General features: G+C 39.5%; 2 protein-coding genes across 3 annotated transcripts in view; one reads left to right on the top strand and one right to left on the bottom strand.

The window, feature by feature from the left end:
* LOC106647442 (dystrophin, isoforms A/C/F/G/H) overlaps positions 1-17,887 on the top strand; it is a 220,011-nt gene extending 202,124 nt beyond the window's left edge. The window contains exons 42-52 of the mRNA XM_089588569.1: positions 10,948-11,207; positions 12,195-12,353; positions 12,423-12,559; positions 12,627-12,831; positions 12,913-12,998; positions 13,082-13,521; positions 13,637-13,981; positions 14,077-14,373; positions 14,636-14,750; positions 15,291-15,395; positions 16,547-17,887. Of these exons, the coding sequence (XP_089444695.1) occupies positions 10,948-11,207; positions 12,195-12,353; positions 12,423-12,559; positions 12,627-12,831; positions 12,913-12,998; positions 13,082-13,521; positions 13,637-13,981; positions 14,077-14,373; positions 14,636-14,750; positions 15,291-15,395; positions 16,547-16,680 (2,283 nt within the window). The 3' untranslated portion in view covers positions 16,681-17,887. The remainder of the gene's footprint in view (positions 1-10,947; positions 11,208-12,194; positions 12,354-12,422; positions 12,560-12,626; positions 12,832-12,912; positions 12,999-13,081; positions 13,522-13,636; positions 13,982-14,076; positions 14,374-14,635; positions 14,751-15,290; positions 15,396-16,546) is intronic.
* Positions 17,888-21,004: 3,117 nt separating this feature from the next.
* On the bottom strand, positions 21,005-26,933 carry LOC149375355 (uncharacterized). 2 transcript variants are annotated; one of them, XM_089588896.1, is made up of 15 exons: positions 26,823-26,933; positions 25,578-25,700; positions 25,307-25,499; positions 24,634-24,866; positions 24,368-24,553; positions 23,914-24,301; positions 23,319-23,745; positions 22,995-23,234; positions 22,742-22,913; positions 22,435-22,549; positions 22,247-22,354; positions 21,765-22,167; positions 21,621-21,683; positions 21,368-21,542; positions 21,005-21,291 (listed from the first exon to the last, which is right to left on the bottom strand). In XM_089588896.1, exons 1-15 carry the CDS (start codon positions 26,916-26,918, stop codon positions 21,139-21,141), a joined length of 3,075 nt encoding a protein of 1,024 aa, XP_089445022.1. In that variant the 5' UTR covers positions 26,919-26,933; the 3' UTR covers positions 21,005-21,138. The 2 variants fall into 2 exon arrangements, with proteins under 2 accessions (XP_089445022.1, XP_089445021.1); XM_089588895.1 differs by having other exon boundaries at positions 21,007-21,291; positions 26,568-26,868.
* Between the last annotated feature and the right edge of the window lie 336 nt (positions 26,934-27,269).

The raw sequence follows: 27,269 nt of genomic DNA, 5'->3' as shown, positions 1-27,269 counted from the left end.
GTACCCGTGGAAAGAGAAAAAGCACCTCTCGATCTCCCGGGACTTTTGCTCGTCGTTCACGCGAAGCCCGGAAATCGCCCTCTTTAAGAAAAGAATGTCCGAGTCTGCAGCTCGTTCACCAGTAGCCGTATATATATATATGTTTTTCTTCTCCTGTTTCTTTTTTTTTTTTTTTTTTTCCAACTCCTGCACTTGGCACTTTTACAAGCCAACTCCTCGTCCTTTTCACCTATCGATGCTGTATTCTGCTGAAGGGGGCAATTTGAGCCTTTCAATGGTAGAGAGGGTGTAAAAGTAGGTCGGAGTGTGTACACCTTTGGAGAGGCTTCGTCCTCCGTTGGGTCTAGGAAAAAGGAGACTTGAATTTTTGCCTGCTCGCTCGATCGCTGCCAGATAAACATTTTTCAGGCGTATGACGGGAAGTTACTCAAGTTTTACCCCTATCGGATATTTTTTTTTTTTTTTTTCCATCGGTAGGAGCGAGTTTTGAAAAATTGTGGAAACATTCACCCCCCCCCTCCTTCTTCCCTGCTCAGCTGTACGGATCCTCGGATGAAATTTTGCCTGTACGATAAAACTGGGAGAATTCCCGGAGAATTTTCGTGTTTCGAATTACTTTCCGGGGGAAAAGCTTGGCGAGTGAATGTTTCCCGAAATTCCAGCCGTACTCGGATTCCCGCGTGAAATATGCCCGTGGAACTGCTCTGCAGCTATATATAAGGAGGAAGATCCGATGCACCTTCGTCGCTTTGCATTCCCCCTCGTCATATCTTCCGCGTCGAATATACATACTTGGATTTTTTTATCACGTTTTGTGATTTCAACCCTGCATCATCATCATCACTGTGTGTACCAAAGCATACTCTCTGTTAATTTGTAATCTTTTTTTTTTTTTTTTTTTTTCCCAACAGTTTTTCTTTACTTTCATGCGCAGTTATACAAAGACGTCAACACCTTGTCGAATAATCATCTTTAGCGTACGCAAGATGTGCGTAATCTACAGAGGCTCTCTCGGGTACTCGATATCCTTCCCATACATATAGTTTTCGTATAGCCTCTTTGGTTTTTTTTTTAGCCCGCGCATACCTACATCTAAACCCAATACGTATATATTACACGCTAACATCATAAAATCATAAAATAAAAATGGGGCTGCAGATGCAACGCAGCGATAATTCGTTGGACTCTGAATGCACGCTGTTCTGGCTTCTGTTTTTCTGTGCATTGCACGTAAAAGATACTAAATTGTCTTAAACATAATTTACTTGATAAAAACTACGAAAACTAACATGTAAACGTTGACACGCGCAGGTGATAGCCCCCACGGAATTAATGCTTAAAATCAGCATCATCGGTATACTTATACACATATTATAAAACTTGATTGCAACGCGATATGGTTGTACCTGCTCTTTAAAACTCACACACACACACACACACTTGATGGAAAAAAGGTTTTTTTTAAATAGACGCGCAACGGTATACAAGGAAACCGTATCCACGTATATATGTATATAATTCACTAACCCGTCCAAGCGAATTAGCGCTCGTGGGCGCAGACCTGCGTCCACTCACTTGTCACCCCCTCGCAACTAATCATCGTCGTTTCGTCTTCCGCATGCAATTCGTTAACACAGCGCGAGCGTCCCCATTATGTACATACATACATACGTATATATACAGTCTAGTTTACACGTCTCCCTTAGCAGGTACGGCAACACACCTGCCTCGTATCGATAACGAGGCGCATGCACGGTGCGCGCAAACTCATTAGCACCCACGAGGGGAGAGAAAGAGAGAGCGCATAGGGTGAGAAAAGGACTCTGGCAGCTCCGTGTAAATTTCCCCACCTCCTAATTGGACTTGTAATTGTTCCGAGATTAGAGTGGAATTAGAATATATATAATTAGATATATATATAATGTGCAGCCTGGAAACCCACTTTCTCTCTCTCTCTTTACGAGGGCAAGTGAATTTTCTCTCCACCGCCTCTTGACACCCTACCTGGCAGTGCTAGCACGGCTCTTTCTACTACTCTCTCTCTCTCGGTTCCATCCTGTGGTGTATACATATACACAAGCACACGCTACCAGAGTCTGTTTGTTTTCCTCCGCCACTTTGCTCCGCCGAGCTATTGGAAGGAAGGAAGGAAGAATCGGTCGGGAGGTATATAAGTACATGTACTGTATAAGTACACACAAGTGTTTTCGCAACTACACGCACTTACATCGGGTATACACCACGAGTACCTTCTCACCTACTTTTGTTTGGCTGTGCACTGTGTACATTGTAAACTTTCGAGTGTGCGTTGTCCTCCCACCACCGCGTTGGTTTATTGAGTTAAGGAAAGTACCAACACCTTCACTGTAGGGTATTTTCTCCCCCCCCCCCCCGTTCACGACGTTATTATTTCGAGACGTGAGATGTATATAGTGGGTGTACACAAGTACTTTGCTCGCCACGTCGCGTCACAAGTGCCATATGAGGTCACCGACGATATTGGGTTTGGGAAAATAAAAGAGCTCTTCTCTCATCGGAGACGTGATGTGCGGCGTGTGGGTAAGAGAGGCGCCGTGTTTTTTACGACGCGCGATAAGACGAGAACCCGCAAGACCCTTTTCCTCTCTTGCATGTATACCGAAATTCCCTGGGTTACTAAGTGCGTGCGTATAAGAATAGCCCGTATAGGAGCTGGCCATCGATCATAACGAGGAAAAATTCGTTTTTCCCAACGACCGGAGGGTAGGGTAATAATAAAAAAAAAAAAAAAAAAAAAGTTTGTTTTCCCATCGATGATGATGCGTATATATGTACGCACGTAAGCGTAACTCGAGTGATCCCACAATGGATTACTTATTTGATCTAGACATTTTTTTTCGCTCGTAAAAAACATCTTTTTGGGCGGGAACGTGATTAGTTGACAAAGCTCGTTATGAAATAATACAAAAAATGAAAAAAGTCCATACATGCTTGAAATCTTGAAATTTGAAGCCAACAATTTAAAAATGAAAATAAATAAATAAATAAATGTACATAAAATACAAGTGATATACCCAGATATAGATAACGATGCGTTTGCACGCGCGGAAAGTATATAAAAAGGTACATAACGAGCTGGAATAGATGTGCACTAAATCGTGCATTACAAGCGTCCACTCGGCGATGACTTCCTTATTCCGATCGGCGTGTACAAGTCTGCACAATAATATTCCGCCTCCGCGCAACGGGCACGGCCGCATGTGATGCGTGTGCGTCGGAAAAAAAGGGAGAGGCGCGATGGTGGCCTCTTCCTCGAATTAAATAGACCGACTCTGGCGTGACGAGGCAGCTGCGTGTGGTGTAACGCGACGCGAGTTGAAAGGCCGCCCGCGAAACGCGAGATATGTATATATGTTTTCTACGTGGATACACGAGAGAGATTGCGGAACCGTCCGCGCGAGAGATACATCTTCTTCGCGTTAAACGTGCACTTGTGCACACTGTTTCGATTCATCATGGCGATTTGGACTTGCGCGTAATTACGAGCCGGGCGTGACAATCGGTTCGACCATCGAACGGCAAATTCACCGGCTTTCTGGAGCTTTTTTTTTTTTAAATTTTTTTCTTTCCTCCGTCACTGATAAGCCCGACTTTCGAATACGGTAGTCGCGTGACTTTCTCCAATAAGTCATGCACAGCGCCCGTGCTTTGTAAATTATTTAAACAACGCACGCGACTCTGTTGCGGCTACTGCTCGCATATACAACTCGATTTATATAGCGCATTATACTCTAAATCCAGTCGCTGGTAATACCCCCGTTGATTTATAACGGAAGAAAAAATGGACAGAGCGAAGAAAATGACCGGACCCAGTGGTATTATCCGAGGCGAGCCGCGTGTGTAAAATATCTGCGGAGGGAAAAGATTCGGGAGCCGTAAATCGCTGGGTGCGCGGCTGGAAATAATATTTCCTTTCTGGTTGTGTTTGCGCCGATTGTGTCTATATACCGCGGCGCGGCCTTATCTCCAAGCGTGACCGGAAGCTCGAATCGTCGCGTCCACGGAAAAATGGATTATCTACGGTTTCGGAGGGAAAATGTAGCCCCCCCCCTCCCCCGTCTTTGCGCTTCGGAGCACACATGGTTACTTGGAGGGACACGTTTCCTGGGAATTGATTCTTTTTCACGGGCCTTTCGATGGGATGTATGGTTTGGTTTTTATTTGTGCGGATGGTAATCGAGAAAGGTCCTTTTTTTTTGTTTGCTTTTGTTCATTTCGGGGTGATAAGGACGAGGATCGAGTTGCCGTACTTGGAGTCGAGTGAAATAAAGAGGCCGATGAAAACGTGACTCGGAGAGAAGAGGAAAAAAATAATCACGGGTACAAAGAAAAGGGAGATGACGAACGTGACTTCGGAACAATGAGACGAACGTGTGAATAATATAATAAATAACGATAGGTATGTGTACGAGGATACGCGTGTTTGTAACAACAATATAATGTATAATATCAGTGCAACAGTTTGTATACACTTCACCATTGGCGGTACCAATGAATTTGATGAGTTAAAACAGCGTTTTTCACAGATGCATATATACATTCGATGTAAGTTCAAGTGGAATCGATGTTAATTCAAAGCCAATGCATTTTCATGAAAGTAATTGCAAAGAAAGGAATAAAAAAAAAAAAAAAAGTACCCCTATACCTCGGCACCCTTAAGCGATTCCGACGCAAAACCAGCATCCCCAACGCCGAACGGATAAAATCCTGATTAACCGCGCTAAAGATCCTCGGATAGCCGATCAAACGAGAGAGAGGGAAAAATTACAAGCTCCACGAACTGTTCAAGAATCTCTTCACCCCGCAGCTGTACGAGAGTCCAGCGGAGCAGAGAGACATCAGCCACACACGCGCTTGCAGCGTTATACAGAAGAGTGATTATCCCGTTCGCGCTAAAAGCACATGCACACGATCCCTCGAGTATACCTCTACATGTGTACCTATACCATGAAGAAGGAAAAAAAAGCCGATTGCGCAATCCGTCGACTTCCACGTGTATATATGTATACAGGTACAAAAGAAAAGAAAGAGAGTGCGAGCCCGCGGGTGCATACATTAATATGTATGTGCGCTTACAATGCATTGCTGCACACCATATAAATATATACGCCCGCGATGCAGCCAAGCTGCAACGGAGAAGAGATGTCGAGACGCGGCGCCGGAGAAACAATTGTCCCACCTGACCACTTGCTATCACTGCTCGCGGCTTTATACGCGAACACGATGTGAAATATCCAAGTTATTCCAAGTGCACGCGTCGCATTGAGACGTGTATGTTACGTGTTTGGGGCTGCGTTGTCAAACGTTTTGTCCGGGAGACGTAGAGCGTTTCGTTTGGAAAGGATCATTGCAAATTGCACCCAATGTTCGTCCGATCAGACGCGTGACAAGTAATTAAAAGATAACTGTGCACCTCGTCACGGACGCTGCACCGAGCTTGAATTTGTTCAAACGATGCGTTACAATCAACATACATTGCACTGCGGTTTTTGATTGAGCCACGCGGTTGTATCCTTCCACAGATCAGGCGGAGCAATCACTGGCACAAATACCGTGCCTTTTGAAAAAACTCCTCAGCCAAAACAAAGGAGAGGTGGTATTGCTTCCACTATAAAGTGCGTGTACACATATATAAGCAAAGAGGTATCGAAATAAGTGAACGTGGACTTTGAACCGATCGGTTCGCTCGATCGAGGCCCTCGAGGCTTCGCCTTTGCCACGCATCCGTACCCTCACACGTGTGGGATTCTTCTTCTCAGGGGGACTGTAGATCGATCGACATAGATACCGGAGGGGATAATATAGGCAAAGAGAGAGAGGATGACAAGTCATATCAATGGCTTGCGGGTGAATCGCAGTCCACATTTGGAGTCACGATAAACAGGAGCTCCGCGTGTCCGTTCTTACCATACACAATCATGTTCTTGATCCGAGTGACCCGGAAAGGTTTCGAAAGGAAAAGCAGAGATTCTCTCGCCGATCGGTAAATCAAGTCGGGCAGCAACTCTCGAGCGTATAAATATACATGTATGATACGGTCTCCGCTCTTAGATCCGCGTTTTGTTTTCCGGCCGAGCAATCAGAGTCAACGACGCGCACGAGATACCATCTCTCTCTCGCTGCACCCGAGGAAATTGCACTTACCGTGTCCCGAGCTCTATCTCTCGCTGCGCTTTGTAATCCAATTGGCGTCTGTATGGCACAACAACGCCATGCGCCGGGTTATATTCGCACACACCCTTACCTTACCTATGTATATTGTACGCGTAATCTCGAGCTCTTTTGTGCGTTGAAATGCATCATTTTTCCTCTTTTTTTTTTTTTCTGTTGTTTTGTTGTGCTCCGTCCCGTCAAAGTGGCAGTAATACGGTTGATGGATTTAAATCAAGCACACCAGCTAAACGAGATATATATTTATAATGGGATTATACGTGCGAGCTGCAGCTGCACAGGGCAAGGGTGAAAGCTCGCCTTTTAAACCTCATCGCGTGTATTGTGCTTTGTTTCGTGTCGAGTAGAAACATTTTTCTTTTATCTCGATGTGGACGCAGTAGTGCTTTTTTTCTCCCCTCCATCTATGGATTTAAACACATTTTTATACATACGTGCCCGTGAAAAATCGTTAATCTGCAGCTTTGCCATTTAGTATCCACGAATTATCTTGAAAAAAGGGGCAATGATAAATTCGAGGCGTCGTGTAGTCCATTTGAAAAAAAAAAAAAGGAGTGGCATCAATGTTCTTTGGTATGTATATAGGTAAAAACGATCGAAAACAATGAGGTCGCACCATGTCGACACTCGATTGCGCAGTTGATGTTTGACGAATCGCGATGGCGTCGGGTGGTGGTGCCGCGCGCATATAAACGAAGTTCCTCAGTTCGCCCCAAAGTTCGTAATTATTCATTCGGGCTGCTGACGCGAAACGAGGGAGCACCAACTCTAAAACACTGCCCCCCCCTCCCTCGCGCATCCAGGCGAATTAGGCAAATTGATGATTTCACGTCCAAAGTATATTTCCCCCAGGCTCTCGCCGAGTCGAAAAGTACTGCAGCTAAATCACAATGCATCAATTTTGATGCCTCCTCCGAGAGGCGAACAAACGCAACCGTTATTACTCGTTGGAGGGTATAATATTACCCACCCCCTTACCCCCCTCCTCTCGCTTAATTAAACCCATGCCCCTATCGTACGAGCGAGCGTGTACATTTTTCACGGCGTAACCATCGTTGAAGCGTACTTTTCTTTTTCAACTTGAAATTAAATCAAGCCAAAGTACATAGAGTTGAAAACTCCCGTCAGGCCATTCGCCCCTGCGCGTATATATAAGTAGACGCAAATATATGTATGTATAATACTTGGTCGCACTTGGCCTCCGTGTTTTTCTTGGCTCAGCCCCCCCCCCCCATGTCTGCAGCTGATGCGTGCAGCCGTACCTACGGTCTGCGGACCTTAACCTTACCCATTATAGCGTGGAGTTGTAGGTGTATATACGTGCCAACGAGCGGCTCCGAATGGCTTCTTTCTTCCTTTCATCTTCCGTGTATAACTTGTAGCGCGTCGTGCAACGCGAGAATGCCGCTCGACAGGTTGTGTTTTGGGGTATGACAACGGGGGGTGGGTGTGTATATATTACATCCTATTGATTGCGGTTGATCTGTGTAAGAAGATGCGACGAGACGCTCGAGTGGAGCTGTCGAATGTAAGACTGTTGTGACTGGTGGTCCTCGGGGCTATACTCTTTTTTGTGGGGTAGGGATGTGTAGAAATACAATACCTCGCATCGCGACGAATCATTTTTTTTTTTTTTTTTTTTTTTTATCGTTTTGCCAAACTGTGTGTGGTTTGGTCAGCAAATTGTACAAGTCACGTAACGGGAGTGGCGTTTGATTCGAGGGGCACGAAATACCGCTTTGCACGAGTCGAGTAAAAATAAAATTAATCCCTGATTATACAGATTTAAAAAACCTGTTTTCAAGTTGTTTTAAGCGCTAAAGTCACATCCACCGATTGGCACTTTTTACCTCCATGCCATGTAAATTAATGTTTTTCCCAGCAATCACCTACTTAAACAATCGAATGATTTTTCCGCGCCGCTGCGTCTTAGCGTGTAAAATTGAATCATCGGCGGATAAGCCATTTATAACCGAAACCAAGACTCCCTTTCTCCGACTATAGGTGGAACGAGAAGGAAAAACCAGCCCACGCGAGTGGCAGTCAGCCAAATCACGTGCCGCGCGGACTGAAGGTTTCTATTTGGCAAACAAAAAAAAAAAAAAAAATAGCCATAGGTAAGTATCTCTTACACGTACAGTATGCGAGGAATTCACTTCTCGAGCCACTGTATGGTATTGCACTTGTGTAGGTGGGTACACGAGCGAAAATAGCGCAGTGCCGATAATATACATGTACCCATCTCGATGGCAGGAGGAAGGAGTAGGGGGAGATATTCGGCAGGACAACGTAATAAATAAAACAGAAGAGGAGACCAAGGAAATCTGAATATTTATGAGTGTAGAGTGGACGCGCGCTTTTGTATCAACTCCAACACACACCTGCTGACCCTTTTTACTTTTCACGTTTGTTTTCCATTGTGACTATACGACTGCAGTTTTTCCCCAAGTATAACGCGTTTATTTGATTTATCATGTCTATGCACCCATGCAGCTTCGACGTCAGATTATGACTGCGCGCGTTCTTCGCATACGGGGATGACGAACGACACTTTTCCTCGTGAAATATCGAAAATAGTTTCTAGTTTGTGAAAAATAAATTTTCCGCTCAATTTCAATATGCGCAGCCGTTACTGTTAAACGTGATGATTCTCCAGTGGTTGAGGATAATTTTTATTCTTCATTTCCCTCGGTATATGCGTTCCTTCTGCAAGTGTGTCGTAAATAATTTACAACCGCACGCGGACGCGATGTGGCTCACGGTAATTTTTGTCCTCCCCCTGGAAAAACAAGCATTAGAAGCGATACACGGTCAACACGACGCCTTTCTATTTGCCTTCCTTCATCATTTACGGATCGTGCCAATTTCACTCTCGCCTAATGCAAGCGACGTTGTGTCTCTCGACATAGTTTTTTTTTTTTTCCCAACCCGTGTGTATATAGAACGTACACACGCAAAACTTACCAAAAAAGAAAAAGAGAGGACGGGAAAGAAAGAGAGAGAGAGAACGAACTTTAGATGTTCTGTTTAGATAGTTGAGTGCTCGGCAAACATTTTTCTCCTCGGGAATTCGCTCTCTCTCTCTCTCTCTCTCCCCCTCTTCGTTTCCAACGAAAATAAATCTTATCTTTCCCTGTGTCTCTCGTCTCGCTCTCGTTCTTGCATCCGCGTTATGCTCTTCCGCGTAAAAATGAGATTGGATTCGCTTGTGAATTTTCGTATCTCGAGCGCCGTGCTTTAGAGCTGTGACGCTTGATGCATTAAAAATTACGCGGGAGAGATGTCACGGGGCTCTCGAGTGCGAGGGGGATTATAATGCAATTGTTCTGTATGCACAAAAATCTCACGGACGCATCAGTTATAAAATAAAGGACAAATCATTTGGATGCAAACAATATCAATCTTTTTTTTTTTTTTTTTTTTTTTTGTTGTGGTCAAACTGAGTAATGGCAAAGTGCATGGTTTAAAAAATTATGTACACCAAAGTGTAAGTAGGGCATTAAAATTTGTCGGACTGTCAAGCTCGAACGAAGCGGAAGAGCCGAGAGACCATTTAAAAATTTCTCAGTGTCATAAGGGCTTTGGATCTAAAGCTTTCGACTTTACTGTACGAGGATAATAGGGGGCTAACGAAAGAGCAAAAAAAAAAAAAAAAAGAAAATAGTGCATTCCTACGAGTGCCTTCATGTAAAGCGCAAATCGAGCGCTAATTAGAGCATTTTAAGTTGCAATTGCAAAGAAGCCTGAGACTTGCGTGATGTGTATACGTGTATACACCCACCCACCTTGCCTACGTAAATGCGCGTTCGGGTAATTTTCGCGGCACAAAAAAGGCGCTTCCATTCCACGGGGCCTTTCTTTCCTCCTTTCTCCCTTACTTACGCCATACCAGGGAGCTTTCAAAGCCCTTGTACAACCTACTTTTATTTTTTTTTTTTTTTTTACCCCCCACCTCAACATTACTCGCCATGCACTCGGTCGTCGACCCTTTTTTATTTCTCCTAGTTTCGCGTGCACGTGCGTTTCTTTTCTCTTGTTCTCCTCCTCCTCCTTTATTCCTTTGTATTTTGTATACACGCTCACTTCTTTGGTCCACGCCACGTACGAGCGCTGCAGTTTAGTGTGCTCATTACGCCGTTCACGTCCGTAATCGCATTATCGTTGCACGACGTTGTATATAGTATGATTTTATATATACGTATATGTAATGTGCCCAGCCGTAAATTACATTTGGCTGCTTGACACGTTTCGCTATTTTTTTTTTTTTTTTTTTTTTCCCCACAAATTTTTACTCGAATTAGAATGGATTGTTATTTTAACCGACGTCTGGAGTAAAGATTTTGCGCACATTCGAATGGATATTCGTCGTCGGACAAGTATAATATTTCCTCAGATAGTACATTCCATAAAAAGTGTTTATTGGATGAGCTCCAAACTCTAGATCCTTGTATGTTTTGAGTACTCCTCTCAGGAAAATGGTCTACGGAAAAAAAAAAGCATATAGTCCGGCATTTAGCCGTTATTCAACCCAAAGGATAATCCAACTCGGAAACGGCATACAAATTACTGGCCTTACCGCTTTCAAAAGAAAACTGTTGCCCGTCTGGCTCGCCGTCGTAAACGACTTTTATCGTACGCCAGTATACCACTTGCCTTGAGTCGAATGTACAAGATAAATTATTCATCTACCACTTGTTCATCCCCTGAATGAAATTTCGTGCATTTTTCTGATTACAGAAGCTATGCGTTTACCAAAAATCCTTGGAGGAGCTGTCGTCGCGTCTCGCCGGCGCCGAGGCGATCCAGGGCGGCTGGCAATCGGCCAGCACCGGTCCCGAGGCCCAGGAGCAGCTCGACCAGCTGCAAAAGTTCGGCGAGCGCTTGGGCCCCATACAGAGGCTCATCGACGAGGCCAACGAGCAGGCGAGCGCCTTTGCCTCGAGCAACGTCATCGTGTCCCACGCACTCCTCGCCAAGCTCGACGACCTCAATGCCAGGTAAGGAGTTTTTTTTTTTTTTTTTTTTCCACTTCTTCCACCCATGGTAAATTTGAATAAATAATTTGAACGATGTCGCGGAACCAAGTGCTTCCTTCCCTACATTCTTCGGTAAACGTTGAACTTTAAGTGAGAGGTGTCGCGTGTAGTCGAGTACATATAGCTTGATGAACAATGCAAGCGTCTCTCGAACCAACACTGCACTCGTAACGTATATACGAATATACGAAGCCGCTCTAACCGCATCAGTTATTAAAGCTTCGTGAGTCCCGTTGGCACACTGTACCCGCGAATTTGTCTCTCGCGGCGCCTTTACGTTGAAACAGTCCAAAACTCTCCCCCACCCGAGAAATATTATAATTAATTAACTCGAAACAAAACCGCGCGCCCACGCGTCATACAATTTGTATGTATATATACACTTGGAATTGTTGTACATGTTTAACCACGGGCGTGCACGCGATGTGGGGTGTAAATATATACGCGACGGCGCGAAAGTTCGCGGCAGCTCCGCGCTAAAGCAGCAAAACTTTTCTCATCGAGCGCTTGCTCCGTGGATTATATACGTGCGAAACTCTCGGTGTGTCTACACACACGCGCGCAATCTAAAACTACCGAAACACCCATAAAAAGAGATTAGGACACGCGGACGCGTTTTTTTTTTTTTTTTTTTTTTTTTTCTCTTCCCGTTTCCTCCTTATGGAGATTTTGTCATTATATATGTACAACGTATACTGCGTTGTACAGTCTGGGCGTTATTTAATCGCCTGATGGTTTTTGCTCGGCCGTAGTACGGCGATTCAATTTTTTTTTTTTTTTTTCCCCCATACTCCCTCGTAAATTAAACGGTCCAACTTGCGAACGTGCATGTGTGTATTACGGAGATTGCAAAACTTTCTTGCATCGTATAGAGGATCAGCCACGGTATATAGATACAGGTGAAAGAAAAAAAAAATGGCAAAATCTGTATTGTTATCGTCCGTACAGGTGGAAGGCGCTGCAAGTGGCGGTAGACGAGCGGTACAAGCAGCTGAGCGGTTTGGGCAAGAATGGCAGCACCCCGGGCAGCCAGGCTTTCCTCGCGAGCAGCGTCGAGGCACCGTGGGAGAGAGCCCTCACGCCCGCCAAAGTGCCTTACTACATCAAGTGAGTGCCTTTTATGAAACATATTGAATCTCGATGAATATTTTCTATCTGATGTCCGTTTCGTCGCAGCCACCAATTGGAGACGACGCATTGGGACCATCCGAAGATGATCGAGCTCATGTCCTCGCTGGCCGATCTCAACGAGGTTCGGTTCTCCGCGTACAGGACGGCCATGAAGCTCAGAACGGTGCAGAAGCGACTTGGCCGTAAGCGACATCCCATTATTAATTTACTGAAAGATGCGTGTGCTCAACAATGATCATTTTTTCACAGTGGACGTGCTGGGTCTTTCGACGGCGCTCGAGCAATTCGATACGCACGGGCTGCGCGCGCAAAACGACAAACTCATCGACATACCCGACATGGTGACGGTACTCACCTCGATTTACGAGCACATAGCCACGGAAAATTCGAACCAGGTTTCGGTGCCTCTGTGCGTCGATCTCGCTATCAATTGGCTGCTCAACGTTTACGACAGGTAAAACCGCGAGTCCTTTTTCTATACCATTACTTGATGTTTCGCACCGTATATATATATATGATTTTCTTATCGTTTTAGCCAACGAACTGGTCAAATCCGTGTTTTGTCCTTCAAAGTGGGACTGGTGTTGTTGTGTAAGGGTCACCTGGAAGAAAAGTACAGATGTAAGTATATAGTAGTCCTCCCTTTTTTGTGCGCGTATCTATGCCGATTTTCATCAACGATCGTTTGTGTTATCTCATTGCAGATCTGTTTCGACTGATCGCCGATCCGAACCGATTGGTGGACCAGCGCAAGCTGGGCCTTCTGTTGCACGATTGCATCCAGGTCCCGCGTCAGCTCGGCGAGGTGGCCGCGTTCGGTGGTTCGAACATCGAGCCGTCGGTGAGAAGTTGTTTCGAAAAAGCCGGCAAAGACAAGAATGAGATCGAAGCCGTGCACTTTCTCAGTTGGCTGCAACAGGAGCCCCAGAGTATGGTCTGGCTGCCCGTGCTGCACAGATTATCCGCGGCTGAAAGCGCCAAGCACCAAGCCAAGTGCAACATATGCAAGGAGTACCCGATCGTGGGGTTCAGGTATCGGTGTCTCAAGTGCTTCAACTTCGACATGTGCCAGAACTGCTTCTTCTCCGGCAAAAAGGCCAAGAATCACAAACTGACGCATCCCATGCAGGAGTACTGCACGGCGGTTAGTGTATTTTCTTTTCTTTTTTTTTTTTTTTTTTTTTTTTATTATACCTGTAAGTTTCGTAGACGTAGGTGATGTGATTTTTTTTTTTTTTTTTTTTTTCGTGCAATTGCAGACAACATCGGGCGAGGACGTGCGCGACTTTACGCGCGCCCTGCGCAACAAATTCAAATCGAAGCGCTACTTCAAGAAACACCCCCGGGTGGGCTACCTACCCGTTCAAACGGTCCTCGAGGGTGACGCGCTCGAGAGTCCAGCTCCTTCGCCCCAACACAGCTCGCTCAGCCAAGACATGCACTCGCAGCTCGAGATCTACGCCTCGCGGCTCGCGGAAGTCGAGCTGTCGCGCACACGCAGCAATTCGACACCGGACAGCGACGACGAGCATCAGCTCATCGCCCATTACTGCCAGAGTCTCAACGGCGGCGACGGCATCAACGTACCGCGCAGTCCTGTTCAGGTGAGTCCATGCAATTTTGAGATGAGGCCTGAGGTGTGGCTTGACAAAGAAAAAAAAAAAAAAAATTGAAATTTCATTGTACAATTCCTGCACAGGTGATGGCGGCGATAGACGCTGAGCAGCGCGAAGAGCTGGAGGCGATGATACGCGAACTCGAGGAGGAAAACGCGACGCTACAGGCCGAGTACGAAAGGCTACGCTCGAAACAGACGCCAGGCTCGACGCCAGAAGACGGTGTTCACGGAGTCCGGCAGCCGGACTGTGATATGATAGCCGAGGCAAAGCTGCTGCGCCAGCACAAGGGTAGACTCGAGGCTCGCATGCAGATACTCGAGGACCATAACCGACAGCTCGAGGCTCAGCTGCAGAGACTCAGACAGTTGCTCGATGAGGTGTGTATGCGTTATACAAACGTGTGACTGGTTGAAAGTAGGGCGAGGGGGGGGGGGGTGTCAGCGGGATCATCGTCACACGCATATTACGTACGCGTTTCTGCTGATTTAGATGGAAGGATTATGTTGCAGGAGTATTTCAAGTGATATTTTATCGTATGAAAATATTTCTGTAGTGTCTACTCAAAATAAGCGCTTCGTTTGGCAAAGATGTTCGGCTGCAAAGTTTATCTTTGATAACCTTGGCTTTTTTTATTTATAGCCAAATGCTGCGTCACCGTCTAAGACTGGAACATTGCAGACGCGAAGCGTGACTGCGTCCCAATTGGCGACCGATTCTCCTGCAAAAATGAATGGCCACTACCACGATTCTCCAGGTACGCGACATTTTTTTTTGTCATCGCGTTTGAAACTTTTTAAAGTTTTTTTTTTTTTTTCATACATTTCAGTAAGTGGTTTTGTGAAAATACATACGATAAATCGTACATAACATGGAACCTCATAACTAACATTTAATTGAAAATTTTTTTGTTTTTTCATCAGACATGGGTGATTTTGGTTTTGTTTATCATGTACATGTAAGGTTTATGTGAGTCGGTTGAAGCATCCTTTTTATTATTTGAAATTAATCGCAAGTTTCATGCATTCTGAGAATGTATTAAAAAATGTAAAAAATCATTCAACTCAAATATTTTGTCTAGAAGTCTAGAAGAAAAGTCGCAAAGTAGACCGGCAAACATTGACTTTGGCGTACGCTCGCACACGTGTGCATATTTCTCTCTCTGTCTCTTTTAAGTTGTATTTCTCTTTATCTCCCTTCTGCCTGTCTATCTATCTATTTCTTAAATACTTAATCGTTGTATAAAAAACGAAAGCGGTTTTCGGTGATACGGTGATACGGTTGGTTGGTGGCTTAGGTGGTGGCGCGGGCGAGGACCGTGTAAGCAGCTTAGAGAGACCACCGCCGCCTCCTCATTCTCACAGCGTTAATCATAATGTGGGCAACCTCTTACACATGGCAGGTTTGTGAGCTCGTATCTCTTTCTCTCTGTTCCTTGACCCTCCTCCCCTTCACTCCCTCACACTACAATCTTTCAATTGTTGTAAATTCTTATTTTATTTTTCGTTTCTTTCTCCTTGAGAATTTTTTTTTTCTTTAATTTTTATACGCTTCTTTTACCTTTTGCGCATCGCTACACGCTTTGACAGATGTTTCTTTTTTTATCGTCATGTGTGTCATTTTCGAAATGCTTACGTGCTCCAAGAAAATCGTAGCTTCAGGATTTTTTCCCATGCTACTATTTTCTGTGCACAATTATCAGCCAGTAATATTTTCATTCATTTTGTTCATCTTCCATTATGAAAAAAAAAAATTCAACCGTACATAACTCAAAACGTTTATATATATATGTATTTCGGTTAGAAAATAAATCCAATTTGATTAGTTTAAACATTTGATGTAAAAATCGTAAAAAGTAATTGTAGCTCGTATAGATGAAATAAAATTATTCTTACTATCCCCAATGTATACAGTTGCAATTTTGCATGTGCCCCATCGTATTAACAACTCTAATATTTTTAATGTCCTGTTTGCTATCACTATATAGGATGGATGTAAAAAGGTGAGCTTAAAACTGGCATTTTTAACAAGCACTAAATTAACAACTAAGTCATAAATTGCACCACACTCATATTAATTAAATTACCATTGTAAGGGCATTTTTTTCAAACTCATTGAATGCGAATCTTTTTCTGCACTTTGCATTTGCTTTATTTTTTTCATAGTTTTAATTATTATTTTTATAATTACTGTACATGCTCTAAAAATAAAAAGTTTAATGGAAGCCTACTAAATTTTTTAATGTTTACAATTGTTCGTATTACTATGCATAACGTGTTTTAACGACTGTAGTACATAATAATCTTACAAATACTGACCATAATTAAAGTTTAATGAATAATACAAATTTTACATGTCGTTTGAGCAATTTGTGTACTCTGTACATATAAACTGTTAAATTAGCTTTCGATGTCACTATTTTGATTTACATTTTATCGTTGAAATGCAAAATTTTCAAATAAAAGTCTTTATTGATAGATTTAAAAAAAACTGTCCCAGAAAAGTACTATTATTCGTAAAAACTAATTCAAATAATAAAATACACTATTGCAGAGGATTTGAGCAAAGCAGTTGGGGATTTAGTAACAGTAATGACTGAGGACAGCAGTAACAGGTCAGACTCGAATGGCCAGTCGCAGCAGCAGTCAAAGCACCAACGAGCCCCGCCACCAGCATTCAAGCAGTGAAATGTGTCGAATACGCAAAAAATAATTTTAACGACATTTATACATATATAAATATACATTTATTAAGGCAAGAATATACAACAAAACGATGTAGTAGCAGCAACAACAACAACAACAGAGCATAACATACTTACACACTTACACACACTTACTTACGTCTTAAGAAATAAAAAAATGAATGAAAAAAAAAAAAAAAAAAAAAAAATACACACGGCACAAAGGTGGGACAAAAATTATAATCGACAGCTCAGATACGTATATTCAATTGTAATCACGGTTGTTACAAAAACTATATATAAATAAATAAAGTAAACTCACAATGTAAGTTTCTGACCAAGAGGCAACAAGTCTGGTTTTCATTGCATATCAGATAAAAAAAAAAAAAAAAAAAAAAATGAGTACCAATTTTGTGAAACCCACGCTTGTAACGCGTGAGGTATTTTTTGGAGACTGGCGCACACACTTTCATGCATACATACAATATACACAGGGTGTTTTAAGAAAACAAAAAAACAAAAAAAACTTTGATAAAAGACTAAGTCAGGCTGGGTGGTGAAATTTTTTGATCAACACATCGTTGCGCGATGGTTTTGGGTATTTTATAGATTTTTTTGTATAGCCGAGAGAATGGCTCTCACAATCGAAGAAAGAGAGTAAATGAGAGAAGGAACAAAAAGTGCGGTTCTTTCGAAGCTTCCACAATCCCCGTATGTTATATATGAAATAAATAAATAAAAGAGGGGAACGCGATCTATTAAAAGTACATATTACGACTCGTCATATCATTGCCAAAAAAGAGAGAAATAATTAAAAGAAAAGAAGAGTTAAGAGATGCTAGATGAGATGGGAGGAAAGTGTTATGTATTTCTAATAATCAATAATTGAAAAAAAAAAATTAATAAATAAATAAAAAAAACAAGCGAATCAGTTGTTATACGCCTGCTACTATAGCTAAGAAATATATATCTTACTCAAGATAACGAAAATAATATTAAGGCGAAACACGAAGGACAGGAGATAAAAAAGATGATAGACGATGAAAAAAAGTATGGGATAAAATCCCAAGTAATAGGTAAACAATGTATGCATCAAGGAAAAATTACAAACAAATATAAGCAATGTGTCAAATTACTGTAGCATTGTAATTTACACCTGAGAAAAGCATTTCGTACATACGATACATACACTCTAGTTTTTTTTTTTTTTTTTTGTCTTTTTTCAATTAAAGGATTTACACTCTTCAAAAATTACAACACATACATACATACATACATTTACACGTAAAGGCATAAATGAAAGAGAAGAAAAGATGAAGACCAAATTTGCAAAATCGACGCTTCTCCCGACTCATTTGAACGTATGTTATTGTAATATCGAGGACGATATCCTGCGACTTTTCTAGATTTTTTTAACGAAGTATAAAATAATAATTAAATACGATTTAAAAATTGAACAACTATGATATTTTGGTTTTTTGCGTTTTAATAAACGAACGAATGTTATGTATATGTTTAAAGATATTAATAAACTATCTACAAGAATTCACAGCTCTTATTATGTACCCTTCTATACATCCTATCAACAAGATTTTTTATATACATGAAAAAAAAATTTTTTTTTCAATATAAATTGTAAAAAATTTTTACCAAAAAATAATTATTGTAACATTTTTTAATATTATTTTTCTAGCTCTTAATAAACAATATTAATCCTTTACATTACCTGTATTAAAATCATCATACTACTGTGAACCAATGCAGTAAAATTTTATAACTTGATTACATTAACTACAATTCAGCAGTACGATTTGATTCAATAAGTTTTTAAAAAAATTCAATATTATTTATCATATTTACGTAACTTATTAGATGATCCTTTATTTTAATTCTTATTTTCTTCCAAACCTTGACATGAGTTGTTAAGTCATCACTACTCGTTCCAGAAACAATGCCAGGAGACCAGAGACATTAATTTTACTCTCAATCTAATATGGCAATGCCGCTCAATATTTATACTTATGCTAAGCAATCTTCTGAAAATAAAGAAAACCATGGTAATTAATATTGATCAATATACACATTTATATTTTTTTAATTATTTTCTTATGATTTTATTCGTACGTTAATGACTTTTAATCTTCATTTTTTTACATTAAATATATGAGTGTTTGGATAAATTTCTGGTATTCCCTGATTTTTTTGATATTATGAACACATCGGTATGTCTCTTTATTTCCAACTCGTAATTCATTTTGCCGGAATTTCGGGGAGTAGGTTCTGTTGCAACGGCTACAACTATCTTTATAACCTGATAAAGTAAACATTGCTTAATTCACCATTCGACAAAATTATCTACTTTGACTCAGTATACTAATATTTTTTATTGAAACTTTAATTGTTTCTTATAGTACATTGATGTGTATATGTGATTATACTTAATTGCTCTTGAATATGCAATTGCTAAGTTGTACGAGGCCTTGACATGAACCTGAATACCTTCACTACATTCTACCAAAAACTCGAGAAAACGTCCATTAAACATTGGATTAATTACTTTTCCTGTAATGTTTCTATTAATAATACAAGAAAATACTATTTATAAATGTACGAATCATAATGGCGTGACATTTAAAATCATCATACACGTACACGTGCGATTGTCGTGGCTTAATCAATTTTAGGTCTTTTACAGATGTAAAATCTTTAGTATACCTGTAAATTTTAATTTTGACATAATTATACATAATCAGCATAAATAAAAATGGTAATTAACTGGTATGGGATAAAAGCTTGTGTCATAAAAGAGTTGTTTTCACGCACTCTTGATGGACCTAAAGTAAACATTATAATTATAAGAAACTATCCCTTCTGAATTTTTTTCAGATTTTTTAAGATATTAAAGCTAAATTAATTATTTAAATACAGAAACTTCGTCAAAGGGGGTGTAAATGATAATCACGTAATTTTTCGATTTCCTTAGCTAAAATTTTTTAGCCATACCGTACAACTTGTTTATTCGAATAGTTATTTCGCGTATTTCTTATGCATTCTCAGTTTTTCAGCTCTATTTTTCTCCAATAATCTAACTTTAAGTGATGCCCTGTTTTTCCAAAATAATTTTTTTTTTTTTTTTATTTTTTTTTCTGTTACTTCAATAAATCATGCAATATAATTATAACACCACCGAATATGTTCGTAAGAGCTGATCGGATTTACTTACATCTACTCTACGGAAAACCAATATATACCCACCCACATTGCTTGAAGTTAATCAGCTCTTACAAATGAGTTTATTATTTGGTCAGATGAAAGAAAATAGTTATGCTACGTCTCCAAGTACTACGAAAAGATAACTACGTATAACATTTCCTCCTTTAAAGTGTTAATTGATAAGGCCAGACACTTGAACAAATTATTACGTCTCTAAGATTATCGTGGATTATTTACCTGGCAAAGATGAATCGAAACTTGTACTCGGTGTCTTCATTTTGGATGCAGATTTTGTTGCTGAATTATAAGTAGATGAATGTCTTAGGTGCAAACATTTCTTCTACAAGATAAATCGCTTGGTTGACTAGAATTATATTTTCTAATTTTTTTCATAAATGCAAACTTGGAAAAAAAGTGCAAAGCTAATTTTTTCCGCATTTTTTTACAAATTATGGTAAAAGCTTCCTAACTAGCTCTTACTACGTGTGTACAGTTATAATATTTTATGTATCAACATTTCTTCTAAAAACTTTCGACCGATATAATTATAAATATATTTTAATCCCCCTCCAAACCCGTAAGGGACGGAGTATGAAATAAATAAAAAAATATATTTTAATCAGTTGAAAATTAAACGATAAAAATCGCACCGAAGATGAAAAAAATGATCAGAATCAGTGTAATTTAAATATCAATTAACGGCACAAATTATCTCTTTTCATTTTTTAATAAAAACATACATAAGTAGTTGATTGGAAAGACTCAAAGAAAATCGAATTATTTTAATGATGAAATAGTACACAATATTGTCACGTACTCGTAAGGCATTTATTAATAATGTTCCTCTTTTTTATTTGAGAGCTATTAAAGATTTAGGTACATATTTTAATAATACTAATGTTAAGTTGTGAATTACATGACACATGCAAGTCGATGTCATAAAATTTAGAAAAAAAATATTTTGAGACCAACTTGACACTTTATTCAGACTAACAGCACATTGATATAGGTCTACGAATATGTTTTTGGAATAAAAATAACTAAATTTTTTTTAAAATGATTTATTTGTTGCATAGGATTACATTGCTTCATATGGTATCGAATACGATAGTTGACATAATGAAGAATGAAAATAATCAAAATCTTCATACTGCGATGAAAAAACTTTTAGCTATTAAATTAAATACAAAAATCAGTAAAAATGTAAAAATATGTCAAATACTTTTATGATATACTTTTCAGTCGTAATTTATTTCTTTTTTTTCGATATTTTTCTTTCATTCCCATTTCTTGATATTATTATGATGTCGGTGTAATTTCTTATTTCTAGATCGTACTCTTGAATAACGTCAGGGCTTGGCTCAAATGGAAGTGTTGCAATTAATCCAATCGTTCTTATTACCTGATAAATAAAAAAAATTTTTAACATTTTTCGAATTAATGCTGTAAGTGAAAAAAAGTAAAAAAATGAATCTCACCTGCTTGTGTCTGATTTTATTTTCATATATATCTGCTTGATCTCCCCAAGCTTTAACAATCACCTTTGCACCATTAGCACATTCAACTTGGAACTTGAAAAAATTTACAAGCTTATTTTTGGCCGATACGAACTTTGGTTCAGAAATAGGGTTAATAACTCTTCCTGTTATCAGTCTACGGATGAGATATACATTTTTAATAAGATATAAATTAATTATATGCATCAATTGATATTAAATATGATGCACTTACATATGAGTTTGACGGGGTTTTATCAATCTCAAGTTAATTAAAGGCGTAAATGGTGGAAGCGGTCTAAAAGTGATGAATATTAAAAATTTATTTTTAATTTTGAGTCAAACGCGAAAAACAAAAATTATGTTCAACATGACAAACCTTTTAACGACTATTCTTTTAGTAGGTGTTTTACAGTTGGACGAACCCTTTGAGGGTGATTTTTTCTTATCTGACGTTTCCTTTCTTTTCTCTTTGTCATTCTGATCAACTCCTTTGTCCTCTGGGTCACTGTATTCATTGTCACTACTGCCCGGACTTTCGTCCACGTTTGAATCATCAATAAAAAAGGGGTCATAGCTTGAACTGGACATTACACTATCTTTATCATCATCATCATCGTCTTCTTCTACAATGCAATTTTTCTTGGGCGAATTTTTTTTCTGGCACCCGATTGACGTTTCATCATCATCATCATCATCATTTTCTTCGCTTGACGTATCTTGGTTTTTAAAGTAGGCACTGCTGAATTTTGTCCCATGCTTTTTTTGCATACCTGATGGCCCTATAAACGTAAAAAATACACATTTTAATTAAAAATTAAATTTACATTATTATATTATATTTTTCATTATATGTATTACCCGGTTCATTGACGTCCACGTTTGATTTCTGTTTTTTTGATGACGATTCAGATCCATTTTTTTCCAAGTCTTCGGTAACGTTTCGAGATCTTTTAACCGTATCAGGTGCTGTTAAGAGTCATTTGAAATATAATTAACGATGGTAATGTGCATATTAGTACATTATAATTGACTTGTAAGTCCCTCACATTTTTTCAATTCTTTTGTAGGGCTCTTTTTTGTTTTTGATTCTTTCCATTGAGTGATAATTTCTTCCATGCGGCTTTTATATATTTTTTCTAATTTCTCTGTTTGTTTATAAATCTACATAGAAATGTATATAACGTTATTTAAAATAAAGATTTTTACCAAGTAAGTAAGGTGTGCTGGACCATAAAACTAAAATTCACAACGTTTTTCTGTTTAAAAAAATTATGATGTAAATGAGTAGAAATATGTGTATTTTAATTTTTTTTCGTGGTCACGTTATATTTATATCTTCTTGAATGGACTTACAACTGAGGTTTTGTTAGCGTTGTATTTCTTACTATTTTCAAAAATCAATTTCGCGTCGTCATCAAGTTTTTTCGGATTGTCGTATAGTTTAGCCCTGTGACTTTCCATCACCTCGTTTAAAGACATCGGGACTGAAATTTCTTTTCTGTAATGTTCATCGTTAACAGGTTCCCTGAGTTTTTCGGAAAAACAATAATTTTTGAATTAGTAAGTGATTAATTTTTGAACGCGAAACCAAAGAAAAATGTGTCACCTGAAGGGCTTCGAGTCCTTGTCATCGAGTAAATCTTTCAACAACCTCGTACACTTCGAGTACCACATACAAGGTGATGAAACATCTCGTGAATTATGAGGTTCCAAGTCCTCTACAAAATCCTCCGAGTCCATCGACTCTGGAACGTAATCGTCTTGAGATTCTGCGACGTGCCCTTGAGTATCTTGTAAATGTTCGTATTCGTTGTATAACTCCTCAATGTCCAACTCTGTGGGACACCTATGGAGTTGTCGAATGATTGTTTAAATTTTTCGAACAAGGGACCAAAAAAAATTAAGAAAACGCGTTAAAATCAAAACCCACCGAATGAATTTCTCCAACATCGCATTAATCAATTTTGACGACAACGACAACTCGTCATAGTAATTATTCTTCGAGCAACCTCGTAGTTTGACGTTCTTTTGATTGATACGCTCTACGTTGCTCTTGAAACAATCAAGATCAAAATTTAATGCGGACATTCGGCGGTAGTAAAAATTGTTTAGCCTATATTTGATTATCGTCAGATCAATGGGATAGGCCATTTCGTTCAAGTAAGATGGAACAGTCCTGAGATTGAAAAACGGTCTGGAGTAAAGCTGCTGCCCCAACAGGTCGAGATTCCGAGCGATGACTTTGCAGACCTTTTTTGGACCATCCGATGGCCATTCGCTCGAGTCGGTTTGGCTCACTCTATCGCGTATTTCGTTGAAAAGGACTGTAACTGTTTCCCTGGGATCCTTTGGGAGTCCTACGATAAATTTTGTCGCGAATTATCATTTGAAAAATCAATTTGCTCAGTTTAGATTTGGGTATACCCTTTGATATAGCAGTTCATAGCAACAGAAATGTCATCGTTGTACACGTAAATCTAATTAACCTTGTGGATGAAAATTATTTAAAATTAAATGAAACTTACTTTTTTCATCGACAGGTTCGATCCTCCATTGGCTTATTCTGTGCAGTTGCCGGTTTTCATTCCATCTGATACATAAATTATTAAACAGTGGCTCTGGACGCCCGTCTTGCAAGGAAAGATCCGCGATGGACATGATTTTGCCAAAGTGCCATTCGCCGTTAATGGCACATCTAAATTTGTCGCCTTCGTGCCATTGTTTTTCCAAAGATGCGTCGTACATCTTGCGTAAGATCATAAAGTCGACGACACCTCTGTTGACGAGGTATCGTATTTTAAAAGAACCCGTGATGGGACTGTCACTGTTGGCCACGCGTTCTAGCGTCAACGAGCACAGGCCCTGCGGTGGTGTGTCGTAGGACATTTCTTTAACCCTCACAAACTCGTGATTCTAAAATCGTCATTTTTTATAAATAATTTACTAATCGTTTTAAAAAAAAAAATTGTTTTCACCCACTCTGATTTCGGTTTTCGTTTCAGGTCTGTCTAGCGATTCGTCGATGACGTATAATTTATTATTCTCGACGTCTTTCAAATACTCTTTGTAGCCTTGTTTAAAGTAAACGATGATATCATCGATCTGCGGCACGTACGGCAATTTCATGGGTCTGACTTCCAGAAGCCAATTTTGGTCTTTTGTTTCCTACAAAAATCAATACGACAATTTATACATCTTAAAACATGTATTTAAAAAAAAATGTTTCTAGTTTGTAAATAAATTACCAAAACTTGGCTGCCCTCGTTGTCAGAAACATCATCGATTTCGTCCTCTTGCGTTTTATTTTCTCGAACCGGGTTGGTACTTTCGTTATCATTTGTAACGGCTGAAAGTTGAGATACATTTTCAACATCGATGAACTCAAGCGTATCTACCAATGATTGATCGATTAGATTTTGAGAGGTACCATCGTCATCGTCAGTTTTTTCCAGAGTTGAATTGAACTGAGGCTGGTCATCTGTTCAATAATACATATATTATTAACACATACATACATAATTAATCATAGGAGATAATTTTTTTACATTTATAGCTGTACAAAAATCGGTTGATATAAAAAATACCACAAAACACTAGCCAAGCAATTTTAATTTGATGAAACCCAATATCACACGCAATTTATTGACCAGTAGTTTGAGAGATTTGTTAATGAAAATATTCAATTAAATAAAAATCTGACCATTAATCTTTAAATGTGCAGTTTACTGTAAAGATGCACGTTCATCTGACGACATAAAATACCTCATATCAAGGGAAAAAAAAAAAAAAAAAAAACATTATGTGTAGTTTTAAGACAAAGTTACACCAAGCAAGATAATAACGTTTAGAATGTCACAATAACACTTCTTTTCCGCGAACGAGGCAGATACAAGATGAGAAAGGAAGGCTTGAGCTTACCGATCGTAATGTCAGCTTTGGTTCCCAGCAGGCATCTGTTAACTTCGTTCACGATCTGCTCCGCTCTCATAACGATTGCTGAGAGTTGGTTTCTGCGCTCGTCCGCGTATCTTTCGGCCTGACGAAGATCGGCGACGCGCCGGTTCACCGTTGCCTTGACGTCCATCAGGAGGCTTATTAGCTCCACGGTGGTCTGTCGAAGAGAGGAAAAAAATATTCTTGAAAATATATGAAAAATCATGTATGAAAATAGGTAAAAGTGTGAGCGAACCCTCGGGCGTAGTGGTAGAGTTGGGAGCGAGTTTTCCCCATCAGGTTGGGAATTGGCCGGGAGTGACATCGCTGTCAACGCCTCGTCGAAATCATTGTCGTTGGACATTTTATTTTCGCTCGTCTAAACAAAACAAAAAAACAAATATTATTGTTATTGATATTATGAAACAGTAGTTGTTTGATGCTTAAATGGCTTGTATGTGGATGGTGGCAAAAAACAATAAGTATTTCGAGGTGTACAAAAAAAACATTCAAAGACCGGCACGCTACGCGTCCCTGTGATCGGTAACAAATTGCTTTTTTTTTGTACGTTGAAACATTGTTTATTAACATACAAGACTAATAATTATGGTGGATAAATTGTTCAAAGAAGGTAAAAACGCCGTTTCAACTTATATAAATTGTTTGCCATAATGGTATTGTTGGAATATTATGGTATAATTTATATACATTGTTTATATGATAAGGTATTTTTTTCAAGCCTCATATTCAGTCAAGAGTACATAAAAGATGTATTGCATCAGCAAGTCCCCTATTACAGAACTGTATATTCGGCGCATAGTTTTTGTCGCCAAATTTTTTATGTAATTTAAAAAAACTTTTTTTAAATGGCACCATAAAATTACTGAGGATTTGCAGTAGGGAATAAAACACGTTAAAAAAAAATAAAATAAAAAAAATGCGCGTGTTATGCATGAAAATGAGAGAACGAGTTATCATGTGTCTCGCATACGTGTGACTTGCCGCAGTACAGAAATAATGCAGCGATAATATAGGTTTTGAATTTCACGGATAGACATTAGACATGTCGCAAAGAAATCTCATATTTCTTAAAGTATATTTTAAAAATGAAAGTTATACAAACAAAAATTCAGTAAGTTGGACAGAATTCCGCAATGTCCATTATTTTCCAAAATGAAAAAAAAAAAAAAAAAAAAAAAAAAAAAAAAAAGGCACGGAAATGCTAAAAGTTTCAAAAGTAACTTACAGCTTATACTGCAGCACAAAAAGTAAATTCGTCTCTCAGGACCCACTTGTTGCACGCACGCTCTGCTTTTCGTCACCAAATGCGTATCGGTGTAATATATCATATACGTTTACAGTTAACATACAATTGGCCGGCAATTCGAATGAGTCATATGGGTGTATTTAGGTTCCAGTGTGCGTTGGACGGACTGTACGTTGGATTAGAAAACTCGGCTCTTTTTGTGGTCTCTTTCTACCAACAACAGCAGGTACTTACTTTTGGGCAACCGGAGGCGTTAACCGATGCACACCGGACGAGGAGCAAAATACAAACTGCCGACTTTGGCTTGCACGCCGATCTCTTATATACCATGTGAGCCGATAAAGAGCTGGCGTTGGAGAGAAGAGAGATATGCGCATCAGCGCACTTTTGTACACGAATCAATCTACGAATAATCGAATTTCCCATGGCCCAGTCAATTAAAACTCCGTTCGTACAGATTTGATTTTTAATACTTTTTTAAATAAAAATAGGTACTTTTTTTTTTTTTTTTTCTGATATTACAGCGGAAATTGATTCATAAAAATCTATTGCTAAAATTTTCACTTTTGACGGTACCCAGAAGCAAAACATAAATTTTTAATTATTTTTGCGCCGTAGGATCTTGAAAGAATTAACGTCAATAATATTACTTTCATATTTATTGTAGAACCGAAAAAATTG

Source organism: Copidosoma floridanum, unplaced genomic scaffold (assembly GCF_036245765.1).
Source record: "Copidosoma floridanum isolate Cflo_tuat_1 unplaced genomic scaffold, Cflo_Japanese_pri ptg000007l, whole genome shotgun sequence".
NCBI lineage: Eukaryota > Metazoa > Arthropoda > Insecta > Hymenoptera > Encyrtidae > Copidosoma > Copidosoma floridanum.
This window is presented reverse-complemented; position numbering and strand designations above follow the sequence as displayed.

Coding starts and splice junctions, on each gene's coding strand:
- LOC149375355 (XM_089588896.1), bottom strand. CDS start 26,918: ATGGTATATAAGAGATCGGCGTGCAAGCCAAAGTCGGCAGTTTGTATT. Junction 22,550..22,741: donor ACGCTAACAAAACCTCAGTT/GTAAGTCCATTC, acceptor ATTTCTATGTAG/ATTTATAAACAAACAGAGAA. Junction 22,168..22,246: donor CGTGGACGTCAATGAACCGG/GTAATACATATA, acceptor TTACGTTTATAG/GGCCATCAGGTATGCAAAAA.